This window comes from Symphalangus syndactylus, chromosome 22, assembly GCF_028878055.3.
Source record: "Symphalangus syndactylus isolate Jambi chromosome 22, NHGRI_mSymSyn1-v2.1_pri, whole genome shotgun sequence".
Lineage (NCBI taxonomy): Eukaryota > Metazoa > Chordata > Mammalia > Primates > Hylobatidae > Symphalangus > Symphalangus syndactylus.
In genome coordinates this window covers 65,353,946-65,372,654 of record NC_072444.2, presented here as the reverse complement: position 1 = coordinate 65,372,654, position 18,709 = coordinate 65,353,946, and the positions used below count along the sequence as shown (strand labels likewise).

Genomic DNA, 18,709 nt, shown 5'->3' with positions numbered 1-18,709 from the left:
GTACATACAGGGTCTCACAGCCTCTCCTTGGATGGCGAATTACAGCATACCTGGGGGTTTCAGGCACCTCGGAGTTCACGCTCTGCTCTAGCAGCTCCGGACATGCCAATGTTCGTTTAATCTTCGGAAAGTCGGTGCTTATCTCCGGTGACTACAGAAGGACTGACACAATGATATCACATATATGTTCAATCTTTTCATGGCTTGTATTACTTTCCTTCCAGTAGTAGTGACATGAAATAGAGGCAATTGCTGAGACATGTCTGAGTCTATATATTTTCAGCTGAGTCTGAAGTCCTGGCTGAAATTTTGATGTTGAATATTTTTAAACCTGGAAAAAGAAATCCACACTGGGTCAAACAAACAAACAAACAAACAAATCACTGTCACTTCAAAACTTCAAGCTGTTTTAATCTGCTTCAATACTCTTTCAGGGCAAATTGTTGTGTTGTTGTTGTTGTTTTGGGAAAACGAAATAAATAGGCCTATTTTGCTATGCAGTGTAAAGCAAAGACTCTCTTATGACATGGAAATATTTGAGATGCTCTGGTTCAGGAAATTAAAACTGCTTGGGGGATGACAATAAAAGCTTGTCTTTGTTGAAAATAGAGTTGCATCTCTGCAAACATGTTTGATTTGGGAAAATCATGTGTTTTACTAAGTGCTATAATAAGGACAAAAGAAAGGGTAGGATAATATTGTTCCCCACAGAAGCCCTTTGAAAGGGTTGGATCTCTTCTTGTTAGAGGGGTGAGAACCTATAGTCAACAGATCCACATTCATGAAAAGTAGCATTATTACAATGCTTTGGCTACAAGAAGATCTAAATTCAGGTGATCAAGAGTTGCACAGTTTTTTAGGTGTTCTCATTCACTGGAACCAGCAGGATTAGCAGCCACTTGGACTGGCATCCTTTTTCCATTATATATTCTCACGGGTTATTTTTGTATATATACAACTATTGATTTTAATTTACTTATTTATTGCCTGCCAGCTTACCCAACTCAATAGTTTTTTAGTAGATTCTCTATGTTTTTCCATGCATTCACTAACACAAAATCCTGACAATTTTTATTTCTAGTTTAATTGCTTCTTGTTTTAATTTTCAGATTACAGTGTAGATTTTTAATTTGTTTAATTTTTAGTAAATTAGACTGGTGGAAAAAATTATTATTTTATTTTAGATAATAATTTTATTGTATTAATGTATTTACTGATGTGGGGAAAAACAAAAATGACTCTGAGCTTTTAAATCATGTTAGTGGTAGTCTAATTCACAGTAAGCAATCTGCATTAAAATCTATTGCATCCCATTCATCGATTGAATGGTTAGGAAAAGGAAAATAATCCAGTTAATCATTTGTGAAGCATTCTAATAAGATAGTCTCAAGGGAAATTTCCAGGTATTTAAATTTTCTATAAAATTTCTACTGGATAACAAACCATATCTACATATTCACATACTTTAAAATAATTTTCTATAGTTGTGTCCTGCATGTATACATGTACATATACATATACATATACATATACATATACATATATATATATACACACACATCTATGTGTGTGTGTGTGTGTGTGTGTGTGTAAAGAGAGGGGGTCGAGTTTAGCATATATACGTGCTTCAGTTTTTATATTGTTGAATAATTCCAAGAGTGGATGTACCACATTTTATTCATCCACTTATCAGCTGATTGACATTTGGGCTGTTTCTTCTTTTGGTTATTACAAATAAAGCTGCTATGAACATTTGTTGAACATTTGTGTATGTGTGGAGGTACGTTTTCATTTCTCTTGGGTATATATTTACCAGTAGAAATGCTAGGTCACCTGGTAACTCTATGTTTAACATTTTGTAAAACTGACAGACTGTTTTACAAAGAGGCTGCTCCATTTTACATTTCCACCATCAATATATATTTGTTCAAATCTTTCCACATCTTTGTGAAAACTTCTTATTGTTGTAGTCGTCATGATGAATATCAAGTATAATTATGATTTGTGGTACTTTGATGTCTAATAGTGTTGAGCATTTTTTATGTGTTCATCAGTCATTTGCGTATCTTCTTTGGAGAAATATTTATTCAAATTATTTGCCCATTATTTAATTGGATTAGTTGTTGTTTTATTGTTGAGTGTATAAAGTATTCATTATTTATTCAAGATACAAGTCCATTATCACATAAGTGACTTGCAAATATTGTCTCCCATTCTGTCAGTTGGCTTTTTGTCTTTTGAAGCATAAAAGTTTTTCATTTTGATGAGATCTAACATCTGTTTTTCTTTTTTCATTTGTATTTTTTGTGTCATGTTTAAGAAGGCTTTGCTTAACCCAAAGTTATGAAGATTTCCTCCTATTTTTTATCCTAAGAGTTTCATCATCTACCATCTACGTTTAGGTTTAAAGTATATTTTTAGTTATATGTGTGGGTGTATGAGTGTGTGTGTGGTATGAAGAAGGAATCAAATATCATTCTTTTACATGTGGCTATACAATTGTTGGGAGCACTATATATTTGAGATAATTTTTTTTTTCTCATTGGAATTTTCTGGTACACGTAGCTGTGTCTATTCTTATAATAAAATCAAACCCTCTTGATTACTATAAACTTTATACTGATGTTGAAATCAGGAAGTGTGAGCCCACTAACTTTGTTTTTTTCATTTAAGATTCTTTTGGCTGTTCTGGGTCCCTTGTATTTCCATATGCATTTTAAGTTCAGCTTGCCAATTTCTGGGAAGAAGCCAGCTGGGATTTCTATGCATTAAATCTGTAGATCTATTTGGATAGTATTGTCATCTTCATAATATTAGGCCTTCCATTCCATGAACATTGTTATCTTTCCATTTGTTAAAATCCTTAGTTTCTTTCAATGATGTGCTGTAGTTTGGGTGCATATGTTTTAACATTTAAAATTATTTTGCTAAATTTATTTCTAAGTATTCTCTATTTTAAAATTATATTATAAATTAAATTGTCTTTTAAATTTCATTTTCAGATTGTTCATTGCTCTTATATAGAATACAAATGATTTTTTGTATGTTGCTTTTGTAACCTGCAACCTGACTATACATTTCTATTAAATTATTTAAGATTTTGTATATATCAGTACTTGCCATCTGCCAATAGTGATAGTGTTACTTCTTTCTTTCCAACCTGGATGCCATTTATTTCCTTCTCTCTCTCTCTGTCTCTCTCTCTCTCTCTCTTTACTCCACCCCAAATTACCCTTGCTAGAATCTCCAGTTTTATTCAACATTAGTTGAATAAAGGCAAAAGTGGACATGCTTGCTTTGGTCCTGGTCTTTGAGGGAAAACATTCGTTTTCTCACCACTAAATATAATACGAGCCTTGGGTTTTGGTATTCCTTTTGTCAAGTTGAGGAAGTTCTATTGCTAGTTTGTTGAATATTTTTATAATGAAAGGTTATTGAATTTTGTCAAATAAGCCTGTCATTCAACCATGTCAAATTGTTGTCTTATTGCAATGAGAGAGACCGTATACTAGAAAAACGATGGCGAATCTCACAGAAAAGGAAGAAAGAAAAAACAGAGGGAGGGAGGGAGGAAAGAAAGGGAGGCAGGCAGGCAGAAAGGAAGGAGAGCGAGAAAGAAAGAAGAGAGAGAAAGAGAGAGAAAGAAAGAAGAGAGAGAAAGAAAGAAAAAGAGAAGCAAGCAAGCAAGAAAGAAAGAAAAAGAAAAAGAAAATAAAAAAGAAAAGGAAAGGAAAGAAAAAAGAAAAGAAGGAAAATAAAAGAAACAGAATTTTTAGAAGATTTTTACAGAGGGTAGAATTTAGACACAATTTCAGTAAGTAGTATTTTGTTAGGCTTAAAGTAGAGCACAGTTATGTGTACTATTTGTAAAGAGTTCAACATCAGATCTGGATAGTGAATTGGACCTCTATCCTTGGAAACTTCATAGTTAATATAGATGTGGAATATTTTGTGCAGAAAGTTCTTACTTTAGGCTCTTTGCCTGGGCTGCAAATTGAGACTGCTTCTGTGTGTCAAAATAACTTAGATCCTCCAAACAAGATTTGGATGCTTTATACTAGTGATATAATTTCAAACAACAAACCAATAATCTGTGGCTTTGGAGAACAAGCCAGTAAGTAAGAAGGTAGTACACAGTCAAGGAGGACTTCATTATGATGCTTCATAGTTGTAGCATGTCCTTGAGATAAATGTTATTTTCTGCTAAATTTGTGCATTAGTCTGTTCTCACGCTGCTAATAAAGACATACCCGAGACTGGGTAATTTATAAAGAAAAGGAAATTCAGCGGACTCACGGTTCCACATGACTGGGCAGCCCTCACAATCATGGTGGAAAGTGAAAGAACAGCAACGGCACATCTTACGTGGTGACAGGCGAGAGAGTGTGTGCAGTGGAACTGCTCTTTATAAAATCATTAGATTTCGTGAGACTTTTTCACTATCACGAGAACAGCATGGAAAATCCTGCCACTATGATCCAATTACCCCCAACTGGGTCCCTCCTACAACACATGGAGGTTATGGCAGCTACAATTCAAGATGAGATTTGGGTGAGGACCCATCCAAACCACTTTGCAACTGGATTTATCTGTGACTGTTTTCCTAGTCGGATAACTAACAGTGTTTAATGGACGTGACTCCCTATGAATAATATCCTTCACTGCCTTTCCTATTTGGTAAGCTCTTATCCTGTCTTTAAGACAATGTGCAGACAAGACGGGGCTATTGCTCTTCTTCAGTGGTGATGAGATGAAAGTATGTACTCTATGAACTGAAGTCCTTTGGGTAGCTGCAAGAGTAGTGGTTTATGTCTCTGCCAAGCTATTAGAATCAATTTCCCTATCATGGCTATGGAAACTAGAATCCAGGAAATAGGGTACAACCACGGTTCAGAGTTATTTGCCTGGCTTGTATTTTTTGACGTGCTGACTTCCCCTTCTTTCTTCTGCAAAAACATGTCAGGACCTGACTCATGCTTAGCCAAACTCAATTCCCTGCTCAAAAGTGGGTAAGAGGGAAGAAAACTCTTTTTTTTTTTTTTTTTGATAAGTGCATGAGGTAAGGAGACAGGATTTTTACTGGTTTTGCATTACATTTTATATTATATATATTGCTGGGGTGAAAAGTATGGAGCTGCTGAAATAGCACTCTTATATTTTCTTAATTATGCCTATTCTACATCCTTGAGTTCCAAGAATTTAGCCCTGTATTGATTTACTCTGCTCAATATTTCAGGTCTGGTTGGGTAGATAGGCATTTTATTTTATTTTCAAACTATATAATTGCCTTCCAGGATCAGTAATTCAAAATCCTATTCTGGCTGTTCAACTGTTTTAGGAATCTCAATGTTCAAACACAGGTGTGTGTGCACACACACACATACACATGCCACATGCCCTCTCACTGTTGATAAATAGTCACAAAATTGAGAAATATGTCATCTCAACTAAAATATTTCAATAATTTTAATCAGCTTTTTGTTAATTAAAATATATTTTTATAAGGATCTAAACATCATTTTTAGAAAGAAGTACATGACTAAAATATTTTAAAATGTAGCAACAGATCATTATTAACTGTAATTTCTGGTTATCTATTACAAAAATAAAGTAAAACAGATTATACCTGGATATTGAGGTGTATTATTTTCTCTAATAACTCTGGAATTATGTTAACCATAGAAAAGAAACATCTGCCACATCTCAATGGTGATACCAAGTGTTTTCTTCCTGAATTGGCAAGAGAAAGTTACCAAGAGGAAGATATGTCATGGTTACTGGAAGAGAAGATGTAGAATCAGGATGGATTATTCTCATTGGCTTGAATATTTTCAGAGCTATGCCATTTCTCATTCTATTTGTGAATGATGAAAGGCGTGTAATGCTACAGATACTGCTAATAGAGTTAATTGCATTTCTGAAATGATTTGGAAGTTTAAAAAATACACTGGCAATGGTGATTTATTAATTAATGACTTAAACATCCTTAACCATGATCAACTTTTCTTCCACTCACTCCAAATAGGAGCACTATGTGCATCGCATAAAATTTGCTTAACTGATTTTACAATGACTGTGTTTTATAATTTTTCTTCTATCATCTCTAGGCTACATTTTCATACTAATCACCCCTATTAATACCTTGTAGACTGCTTTGTTGACTGTGTGAGAGGAGACTATTTATGGTATATTACTAGATATACAATTATCCTAGAGTCAAACAAGTTGAGACTAATGAATCATTCCTTTGGGTTTCAGGTTGGTATAGATTGAGGTTAAGTAGTAACCATTATAAACTCATATCCAAATAGTGGTGCTACTAAGAACATAGGCTTTTGGAATCAGATGAATGGGGGGGCGGGCAGTAAAAATTTTATGTTACTATTATCAGCCCTGTGACTATAAGTTTCAGCTTTCTTCTTGGGAAATGGAAAATTATAACACAAACTTCACAGAATAGATTTATACATAAAATAAAACGATGTATGAAGAGCAGTTTGCATCATTTCTAGCATGTGGCAACTAAAATGATAGCCATTAATTGCATTATTATTGGATATTTCATGTTGTATGTAAAAAAGAAACAAATAAAAAATACGAAAAAAAATTGTTCAAAAGCTTTAATTATTGTTTTGCCCTCCCACAAAATCCTATTGATCCCCCCAAACTAAATATTAACTCATCTTAAACCTGGAAACAACTCTTTTCAGATACCTATTTTTATAGCAGCTGGATAGTTCCTTTTAGAGATTCTTTGAGAGAAAAGCAGGGGAAATGCTGTGTCTGTAATAATGTTAATTTCTTGGTATGACTGAAAAAAGTGTGTATATTCTTTGTTAAATTAAACATGCTCAGAATAATAATTCTGAGGAAAGCAAATAACATGTAGGAAAAGTATAATAATTTGATTATACTTAAAGATGCACTCAAAGCATGTCTATGAAAAATAAAACAGCTACTTAGGTCACCCTAGAGATTGGGAATACAATTTTAAGAAATAATTACTTTTGTTTTTCACCTTGTCACTTTTATGTATTAGGATCTGTGTACCATCATTTATCTTTGTCTGACATTTAAAGCATGCTTTAGCTGGCAATGTCTTTTTCTCTTGCTTGGCTTTTTTTTTATCTCATTAGTTGAATAGAAGCAAATAAATTGCCACATTAACCTATTAAAACATTATCTACCATTGTTTGATAGTTGCAAGTAAGGAGTTAGATTTTGGATTTCTCATACTGTTGTAGTTTTCGATGTGCTTGCTTTTCCTGGACATCTCCAGATCTATAGTTTCAAGAGAAAACTCATGATGATTGTATCTAAGTGATATTGCTGACATAAGATTTTCAAAAACATCTCTAAGTTGTTGCACGTTGGATATTTTTGAAAATTGATTAAGATACAAGAAAGAGAGCCACCATTTTCCAAAATGAAAGGCAATTATTTAATTTTGTTTTATTTGTGAGAAGATTAAGTCTATAATGACTTTTTTTGCAAAAATTGCTCCCATTATATATGTATAATAAGCTGTCAATTGTAGGTATCACAATGACTACATTTTTATTTTGGAGATTTTGTGGAGAAATGGTTGATGAAATAACAGGTATACATGTATATCTTAAATGCTTTTTCTGTCCAGAAGTCATTTTTTTTGTAAATAAAAGTATGTATTTTTTCTTTTTCTTCCTCCACTAGATGTGGGTTCTGTGGAAGGACTTGCCTATCACAGAGCCTGGGATACATTGTACTGGACAAGCTCTACCACCTCATCCATCACCAGACACACTGTGGACCAGACTCGGCCTGGAGCATTTGACAGGGAAGCTGTCATTACCATGTCAGAAGATGACCACCCACATGTGCTAGCCTTGGATGAATGTCAAAAGTAAGAAACAGTATAGTTTTATTTCTTCATTATAGTTATAAGTCAAAAGAATATCAGAGTTCTGTTAATTTTAAGAAGAATTAACTTTAAAAATAAAGTTTTTATTTGAAGTTTTATTTTCACAATTCATAAAACTTTTTTTATGTAAGAGCATTATAAATGTGAAAAATCTGGTCCCTTTAAATGCCAGGCTTCAGCTTCCTGAGACATCCAGTAAAAGCAAATTTAAATAATTAAAGGCAAAATAGAGACAATACTATGCTAGAAAAGGCCTATGAAGAAGACTTTAATGCATAGCTGATTGGAACCATAAATTTAAAAAATTTAACATACACGGAAGACTAAGAGTTGTTTTTTTTTTCTTTGCATTTTAATCAAGTAATTATAGCATCTGGAGATCTCCCAAACTGAAATACAAAAGAAAGCAAACTGCAACCATACAAAAATCTTTGTGTGCAGCTATTTTTTCAGCACTAGGTGCTTGATAATAGTCTAAGTAGTCTACAGCTGTTTGATGATATATTGTACAGACAGCTAAAATAATGCTTGAAAAAATTCAGGACAAAAGAAAATGCTCTGGATATAAAATATACTCAGTGAATAAAAACAAAGAAAAATTGTGTTTTGGGGGATGTCTTAAAGAAAGCAGTTGTGTAAAAAAAAAAAAAAAAAAAAAAAAAAAAAACCTGAAGAACAAAAAACCTGAAGAACAAAGCACAGGTAAGGGACAAAAAAATATCTATCTATGGACTTTCACTCTCATATGCAATATGGTAAAGTTGTTTGTTAACTATAAGAAAATCCTTTTTATTTTTAAATGAAACAAATAAACAAAAATGAGACCAATCTGGCCTTCCCTGAGCAAAACTAGAAGAGCTAGAAGAGTTCATTTTAGGTGTGATTAAAAAAAAACAAGATTGAAGAATAAAAAGCAATGAGAGATAATCACTGACCCTGAACACTTATCAGAAGAAAGGACTAAATAACAGAAATTGGTCAGTGTGAAAATAGTTGTAAATCTGAACCCTTTTATAGAGCTAAAAGTGAGATCAGATTTAATTCACTTAATTGAACATCATCTTATACGTGAAAATTCTTAAGGTTGAGCAATGTAATGACTCATGGAGCTTGGGAGACTGCTCCCACCTCTGTCCTATTAGGATACGGTTTGCTGGCTCAGCTGCATTTACCCCAACACATCACCAAAAGAATCTCAGGACAATAATAAATGTCCCACAGTAGGAGTAAAAGAGTTGGGCAAAGGAATTTATAAGTCAGTTTTGAAATAAAAATAAAGTGATCACTCATGATATTATATATGATGAGTTTTAACTAGTAAGTTTTATCCTGTAATTATTTATTACATAGGTTAACATTTACACTTTTCACCTTGCATATGGTGAACTGTAAATTAAAATTGAACACATAAAATACTTCAATTTGATAATTATTTCTAATTAAAGTATAAAAAAGGCAATTTATCATCATATATGTAAATGACACCTTCAAACCACCATTGTTTTTAATAGATTAACAGATATTTTTAAATGAAATCCCAAATTACAAATCAAAGTTAGGCTCTTTAAGTTTAAAATTTGGCTCAGTTACTAATTATTTGTGAAAACTTTAATTACTTAAGCTCTCTGGGCCATTCTGTTTTCTCACCTGTGAAATGAAGGGGGGGAAATGAAAGGAACACTAATACTTCTAAAATTCTCTTATTATAAAGCCTACAATCTAGGAAAATATTGTAAATAAATTATGAGTTTAATACTTTACATTCTATGCATAACTTTTACAATGTTTTAATTCACTATTTTTTATTTTAAATGTCACAATTTATAAGTAAGGTTACCAACAATGAAAATTGAATACTTGCTATGCTATCCCTTGTTGTGAATTTGAAAATTATTTGGTAATAAGTGTCATAGAATACTCAAAACCACATATTGAATAACTTTGTTGGCTGTAATGCTAAACTGCTTTTAAATGGTTATACATGGGAATCCATAGAGAACAGATACTATGCTGAAGGATTTAAGAGTCACTCCTAGAGTTTTAGAAAATGATATTGTAATTTATAGAAAAATTACACTAAGAGAGAAAAAGAGAAATATAAAAAACAGTTTAGTAATTTTCTTTCTCCAAAATATATACAAAAGAGAATGCAGAATTTAAAAAGGAAAATTGGAAGGGGAAGAAGATTTTTATTTTGAATTAAAACAGATATGTATATTTAGGATAAGAATGATTATACTGCATCAGCTGAAATGTGGTAATAAGTTAGGGTATATCTGCAGTTTGTGGAAAACAAACTTAAGATCACTGTTTTGTCCTTGATAAAAATAAATCCTCATTATGCATCTAACCAGTTAACTAAATTATCATTTGAAGGAATACACAGGATAATTATTTTTTAGAAGTAGGTTCTAGGTTTCATTTAAGAACCTGGGGAAAATTAACATGCAAATATAATATGCATATCTCCTTTTATTACCTAGACTTTGTTAAAGATAGAATATGAGGTAAATAATTCTGCTTCTTTTTACATAGCTTGGTATTGCCATGTTTCTATTAGTATTTTTACTCTTGATGAGAAGTTCAATTTATAGTCATAATTTTCATTTTAATTAGTTTAATGTTTTGGACCAACTGGAATGAACAACATCCAAGTATCATGAGATCTACTCTGACTGGGAAAAATGCTCAAGTGGTGGTCAGTACAGACATACTCACTCCAAATGGACTCACTATCGACTACCGTGCAGAGAAGTTGTATTTCTCAGATGGCAGTCTAGGAAAAATTGAAAGGTGTGAATACGATGGATCCCAGAGACACGTAAGTTAATCAGGAATTTCTTGGTTATAGAGTTATACAATGATATATTTAAAACACACATGATTTATACTCTCCTAAAATGCGCATATCAAGGAATCAAAATAGCCAATTGATTGAAATAATCCAATTGAATAACTAATCGATCACACACAAAAGAAAATTGTGGATAGTATTTTGAAAACTTCTTTCAAATGCATTTGCTGCCATAGAGACAGCTCAACACATAAACTTTTTCTGGAGCAATAGTAACTAATTTCCTTCTAGTTATTCATTGAGCTGGAATTGTTAGAGTGATTTGCATACGCTTCATTGTTACGTATAGCTTTTAAAAATGTGAAATGAAATTGATTAATTGTCCCAGGATAAAAGAAAATCAGAAAAGAATGAAATGATCCTCTGTGTTTGTGTCCTTAAAGCAACCTAAGAAGCTCTGAAGAGAGGAGAATGGGTCAAATCTATTCTAATCACTGGACTCTCTTTCTCTGGGTTCAAAATGAAATGTTAGTGGAAGAGTTGCTATGCTATCCCTTGAGAGCACTTACAGCAGGTATTTAGGGCCTGAAGAATGGTGAGATGCTGGGGCGCCCCCTTGTCCTGTGAGGAGTAGCTACCTTGGCGACTGGAAAGCTCAGTGGTTAGATCTGGGTGGCTACACCGCTAGAGAAATCTGGACCCATGTCCCTACCACCGTACAGGCCTGAAGGACAAAATGATCCTCAGGCTCCTCATGCCTCCACTGCATTGAAGAAGGTCTGGAATGTAACACAATTTTTTTCTTAAAGGGCCAGATAGTAAATATTTGAAGCCTCATGGACCATGTGATCTCTATTAAAACTACAGTGTTTCATGGCACTAACGCAGACATAGAGAATATGTAAATAAATAGACCTGACAGTATTCGAATAAAGTTTTATTTACAGAAACAGGCAAGAAATCAGCAAATGCTATACATATAGAACAAATTCTCTAAGGCTAAGCACACTGTTTAATTCAGTTGAATATTGAATTGACCTTAGGCAAATTATTTAGCCTTTATAAACTTTAGATTTCTGACATGCAAATTCTCTTTCAGGGCAATTATGAAGATATAATGCAAAAGTATATGACTCAGAATACAGCATAGAAATTCTAAATAAACCTAGTATATAATGCTTTTGAAAAGACAGGTAAATCATTGTCCTGAATGTGGTGTTATTTTTTATTATGTCATGATACTAAAAAAAAATGAGTTTATAACTCATTCTCCTCAATTGATTTTTGTACATACCTATTTTGCACTTCCCCACCCATTTATTCTTATGTATGGTAATTAGAACTACAGTAAGTGGTCCAGTAATAAGATACCACAACATAATTTAAAGGATTTGTTCTGACATTTAAAATATGTGCTTTGTTTAATTGCAATTCATCATTTTCCATCCCTGTCCAAGAGAGGATGATTTCTGATTGGGCCCCAAAGTTAGAAAACTATTTCAGTGTTTACTGCATTCTTACATGCATCTAGATTACCTCATCTTTATCCTCATATGAATTCAAATTAATTTTTAAAAGTTAATATTTTTGTTAATAAAATGAGCAATAAATTTTAAAAATTATTTTGCAAAAGTTAATTTAGGGACTATTTATGGACTATTTTAAAGACTTTGTACAGATTTATTAAGACTTCAGACTGTATCAATTTACTAATCACCCTACTGGCTAAATCACTGATTGCTAATGGTGTTCTAGATACTGTGCTAAGCACTTTATATTTCATGTTGTTATAGCCCTCCCCGTAGTAGGCATTATTATGATGATCCCCATTTACAGATGAAGAAAATGAGGCACAAAGAAGTTTAGTACTTGTTCGGGAACACCTAGCCACATACGTGGCAGGAAGATGATTCTATCCCTGGTGATCTCACTTCAGCACCTGTGCAAACCATCATGCTAAATTTGAAAACACTTAAAAAGGACCTAACTAAGTGTACAAAACATGGCCACTTCCTCACGCCTTGCAATTAGCAATACATTTGTTCTCTCCTTCTTCCTCACGTATCTTTAATATGTTACCCATAAACACTTTGCACTAAATACTTCAATTCATTACTGAATATGAAAGTATGCCTAGTAAAATTTGAAGTTCTGCTGATTTACATAGTAAACCAAGTAGATTTACTCAACTTGTCAGCATACATCACATTACTTTGATACACATTTTAAGAACATTAGTAAAATGGATAGGGAAGAAAATGGAGAAGAGAATACAACTCTAAGTGACACATTATCCCCTTTAAAACTGCTCTCTAATAGAGACATAGAGCTTCTGCGTAATCTTTTTGAAATACTATTTACATAGTCTTCGCCATTATGTCAAGACAAGCTAATCATTTGAAGCTGGGGTCATCAAAGCTCTTTTAAAAGAGGAAGATCACTACTGCACCCTCACACCATTGCAAGGACCTTTATTATAGCTTTCTGTCTAAAACTGTTTAATAGATATTCTGAAGCCTTAGACAGATGTTACAGCAACTCTACTATGGCCTGTTACATAAGAATTTTCTCTTCGCTTTTGGTATTCTTTTCACTTTCATGTTTAGATATACCCATTGCTTAGCTGTGTGACAAATGGTGCAATCAGGGAAGGGGAAGACTAAATGCTTATTATTCATTTCAGAAATTAATATTTACTAAATTCATATTCTATAATTGGAATACTATGCAGCCATAAAAAATGATGAGTTCATGTCCTTTGTAGGGACATAGGTGAAACTGGAAACCATCATTCTCAGTAAACTATGGCAAGGACAAAAAACAAACACTGCATGTTCTCACTCATAGGTGGGAATTGAACAATGAGAACACATGGACACAGGAAGGGGAACATCACACTCCGGGGACTGTTGTAGGGTGGGGGTAGGTGGGGGGGGACAGCATTAGGAGATATACCCAATGCTAAATGACGAGTTGATGGGTGCAGCACACCAACATGGCACATGGATACATATGTAACAAACCTGCACATTGTGCACATGTACCCTAAAACCTAAAGTATAATAATAATAATAATAAAAGATAATTTTACAAAATAAATAGTAGAATGAAAGTTGGAAGTTTATTTACTTCTTTAAAAAGTATACTTTTAATGCAATGTTAAATTTAATCCTCACATTTGGTATTGACTGATTGCATGAACATCACCAAGTCATTTAAAATCCTTATGCTTTTTAAAAAATGTAATTTTATTTTAGATTCAGGGAGTACTTGTGCATATTTTGTTTATCACATGGTATAATGCATACTAGTGGGAATCAAAGCTCTTATACTTTATAATTAATTTAGGTATAAAAACAGATGACAGCTAAAATCAACATAATTGTGATGTTCTCTAATTTTGTGGAAATTAGCAGAAGTCATTGTTAATTCAAAAAGGTAAAATAAACGTTCTTTGTCCCCATATCTAGTTGATGAAGTAAAACATATGCTCAAAGATAATTAATGATATGGAATTAAATCCATGACATTTTAATGATAATTCTCAATATTTTAATTCTCAATCTTTCCTTGTTCTGAAAAGCCAAAAATTCATACACAGGGTGTTTTTTAATAAATGGGACCTTTATAAACAGCACTATCATTTAGTGTGCTTGTACCTAGATTTGCCTTGAAATCCAACTGTTATTGTTAGTTAGCCTTGAAAAGAGCAGATAATCTAACACATGCCAGTGTTCACAGGAACCAGGCGACTTCCACTTACTACATGAAATGAAAGCATTGTCAATTGTTGTAGTCCATTCAAGCTGCTATAACAAAATATCACTCCTATTTTTTTCCACTCCTTATTTTATTCCCTTTGGGCAACCATACTAATATGTATATATATATATATATATATATATATATATACATACATACACACACACACACACACACACATATATACACATATATATATTCAATTTATATTTTATTTTTAAGTAGAGCTGCAAAACAACAGAATAAGTTCCATTTTTATATTTTGGAGTACACTGTAAAAGGCACTGAAGAAATGTGTGACAGGTAAAAGCTATAGATTTAGAAAGAATGATATTTAGGAAATAGAAAGTATAGTTATGAAGATTGAAGGATTCTATAAAAGACTTAAAATACTCACCATGAAATATAAGAAGAGACGCAAAACATCGTTCATTGTATAATGTCAAAAAATGCTGAAGCAATACAATAAAAAGGAGTGCTAGAAAAGTGACAGTTACAGAAGGGAACATTTATTTTGCATAATGGCATATTATCTAACTTTGGATAAAGCAAGTGATAGCAGAAGGCAATCTCAAGAGTAGGGAGATCAGATATCCCCAGGGGAGTGAACAGATTAGAAAGAAGCTAGACATCATAATCTGGAATATTAGATACAGTGTATCTTTAGTGAGAAAGAAGTAACCTATATTTAAGTTAATGGATTTTAAAGTGTTGGAGAGAGTCTTGTAAATTTAGACCTTGTGTGCCCTCGAACGCAGTATGATGCCGTGGGTCTTCCAAAGCCTGTTGGAAAAGTGTGCCTTCTTTTGAATATCTATAGGAATTAGACCGTAGTCAAGTAAATTTTCAAAACTGTGTTTTAAACGAAGTCTGATAGGCTTAGTCATTGCATTACATCTTAAAGCTTTTAATATGCTCAAGACCATTATGAATATTCTGAATGGAAAACAGCATGTAGCTTTGTTCTGATCAGAAAACAGATTTTTTTTTTTGCTTCTTTGTTTTAATTTTTTAACATGGGCCAGGCGCGGTGACTCATGCCTCTTATCCCAGCACTTTGGGAGGCTGAGGCAAGCGGATCACCTGAGGTCGGGAGTTCCAGACCAGCCTGACCAAGATGGTGAAACCCCATTTCTACTAAAAATACAAAAAAATTAGCTGGGCGTGGTGGCATGTGCCTGTAGTCCCAGTTACTCGGGAGGCTGAGGCAGGAGAATCGCTTGAACCCAGGAGGTGGAGGTTGCAGTAAGCTGACATCATGTCACTGCACTCCAGCCTGGCAATGGAGTGAGACTTTGTCTCAAAAGAAAAAAAAAAAAAAAATTAACATGATGTGTCATGGGCATGTGTTTGTAAAGATTTGAAAAATGCTGATACACTATTTACGACTCACTTAGTTTATCATAGAAATATTATATAACCCATTGCTTATCAGTAGACCAGAGAAACAGATCCTTTCAAACAGCAAAAATAAATCAAAAAAAGTGTTTTTTAAAATACATTTTTATTTTTTGATTTTTTTAATCCGAAGTTTAATAAACCCATTAGTTTTTTCTATCAAACTGAATGTTGAGTTTTATTATTCTATTTTATCTTAGAGTGTGGTCACAATAAAACACCAGTCCGCACAGTTTAATTTTGACTTGCATTGATAAAAATAATATGATTGGCTGGGTTTTCCTGATTTTAATACCACATTAACTTATGTGGTGTTTCTACCTAAATATCGAGGAATGCATTCTTTATTCAGTGATAGGAAACTGAATGTTTTTGGGAAATTTAGTTATTAAGGCAAAAAAATCCAGAAAATAATTCTGTAATGTTTCTTTTTAATTTTTTCTGTTTTGTATCTATCACCTCTGTTTGTTCCAGTAGCTGAAACAATAACTGATGTTGACAGGGGCTAAGACAGCATGATTACAACCTATCTCCCTGCAGTTACCCTGTAAGTGTTAATCATTTCTTGGAAAGTATCTGCTACCTGCATGATACAAACCTTTCAAAAAGACATATTTATGTTCCTAGAAATTGCAGTTGCTCATGTTTCTTACCACTGACATTCTTTTAAAAACTGAATCCAAAATTGTTTTCAGAATATATTCCCAGGAAGAAATCTTAAGTCTTGTGACTTATCTTTAGAATGAAAAGGATTTTTATGACTAACTTGACCCCTAAATAAACACGGTCTGATTACATGAACTCTTTTAAGTAAGAATAGGAGAGCAAGTTAAATAAATAGTTTTAATTACAAGAACAATCACAAGGTAATGAGATATTTTATCTTTTTATGGCACTAAATATTTCCTTTCTACTTTGTGTGTGTGTGTGTGTGTGTGTGTGTCAGGATCTCACTTTGTCATCCAGGCTGGAGTGCAGTGTTGTGATCAACGCTCACTGTAGCCTCTAACCCTGGGCTCAAATGATCCTCCCACCTTGGCCTCCTAGGTAGTTGGGACTACAAGCATGCGCCACCACACTTGGCTAATTTTTTACTTTGAGTAGAGATGGGGTCTCTCTATCTTTCTACTTTTAAAATCAGTTGTTTTATTCCATAAATAAATCAAGGCATCAACCTATCATCTATATGCATCTATATATTTACCTAACTTCTATCTTTCCTATCTATATATCTTTGCTGTCTTCGCTTTTTGATAATATAGTTTTAATGACGTTCAAGGACCTGAACTCTGAAACTTACAGAATAAGTTTTGATGCCCAGAAAATTGAATTTTCTCACAACGTGAGTTTGAAATGCTTACCCAAGTCAAAACCATTTGCTATCACCAAAGAAAAGCAGGATGATGAGTTTCAACTTCTAAAAAAAAAAAAAAAAAAAAAAAAGAGGAAATATTTGATTTAAAAATTAAAGTGTAAGCATCCATTTCAGTGAACTGAAAACCTTTCCACCATTAACTGGAATAAACCAGTATTATTTCACAGATTATGAAACAGGCCCAGAAAAGGTAAATTAATTTCTAATGTTCCTATGTCTAATATTTAATGCCAATTATGGTTCTTAACTCTCTATTAGAGCCAATGATCTTTATTTTTAGTTTAAAAAATGTAATATCCTTATTTCTGTTCTAATAAAACTTTATATTATATCTGCCTTCATAAATAACTTTTCCAAGTTCAATTTAGTACCTGAACCATAATGTAAAGGAGATATATAGAAAAAGTAATTTACAATGAATGATACATGTCCCAATACACACTAAATGATCAAAGGAAACATGACAAAGTGGTCAGATATTTTCACATGCATAGGCTCATCATGAATGTGACAGCTGTGAAGGCAGATACATATCAAGTAGGTTTTACTACTCAAATACTGATAGTAGTGCTGCCTTGGGTGGTATGATTTTCAGAACTGATGATGAGTTCTTGAAAACATTGTATACAAAATGAGATAAAGTCATCTCTCAATTTACATAGAAGTTATGGTCCCTGAAAAATAATAAGTGTATATTAAATCTCCTGAAATACTTATGTGTATATGTAAAATTGAATTAAATTCTAGGATCAGATAATTATAAGTAGGTTTTCACCTTTGAGAATATCTTGCAGGACATTTGAAACCTGGGCAGAGTCTCAGACAAGTCATTGTACAGAACTGCCCCGTGTATTGCAGGGCATCCAGATTCCTGGTTCTTTACCACTAGACTACATAGCTATCACCCCCACCTTACCCTACTCCTATTAAGCAAAAATGCCGCCAACATATTCCAAAGTTATAGAAGGAATGGGACTGCCTTGATTGAGAGCCAATAAGATGGGTAATTGTCTTAAAGGGAGATGTGAAGAAAGTTCTCTTGACAGCAGTGATCTTTCTATTCTGTCTTTCATGCCCCAGATACATGGGATGCGGGGTCCGTCAACAGCTGAATAATAGACAAGAAGCAGAGTACCTAACTGTTAGCACAAGACCTCTCCAGACTTTAATTTTAACAGATCAGCAAACTGAATAAATAGAACTGTGTATATCCAGTACCTTTTACATGATAGACATTGCAATCAATTATTATAAAAAAGCCCATTATCTACTAAATTCTGAGAGGCTGCTGGAAATCGGATGTTTTGTTGTCTTTGACATTTTTCTGAACTCCAGAGGCATCATTCAATATTCAGATTATTATGTCCAATATTGATTTCAGTATATTTTAAGTATTCTTGGGCATGAATAGTTATTCAAATTATAATCAGACCTTAATAACTTTCTAATTTATTTAAAAATGATCTTTATAACTTTCTAA

General features: G+C 33.1%; 1 protein-coding gene across 2 annotated transcripts in view; it reads left to right on the top strand.

The window, feature by feature from the left end:
• LRP1B (LDL receptor related protein 1B) overlaps positions 1 to 18,709 on the top strand; it is a 1,943,477-nt gene that overhangs the window by 1,552,335 nt on the left and 372,433 nt on the right. For both annotated transcript variants that reach the window (XM_055261032.2, XM_063631317.1), the window contains exons 42-43: positions 7,693 to 7,882; positions 10,517 to 10,721. In XM_055261032.2, coding sequence (XP_055117007.1) covers positions 7,693 to 7,882; positions 10,517 to 10,721 — 395 coding nt within the window. The remainder of the gene's footprint in view (positions 1 to 7,692; positions 7,883 to 10,516; positions 10,722 to 18,709) is intronic.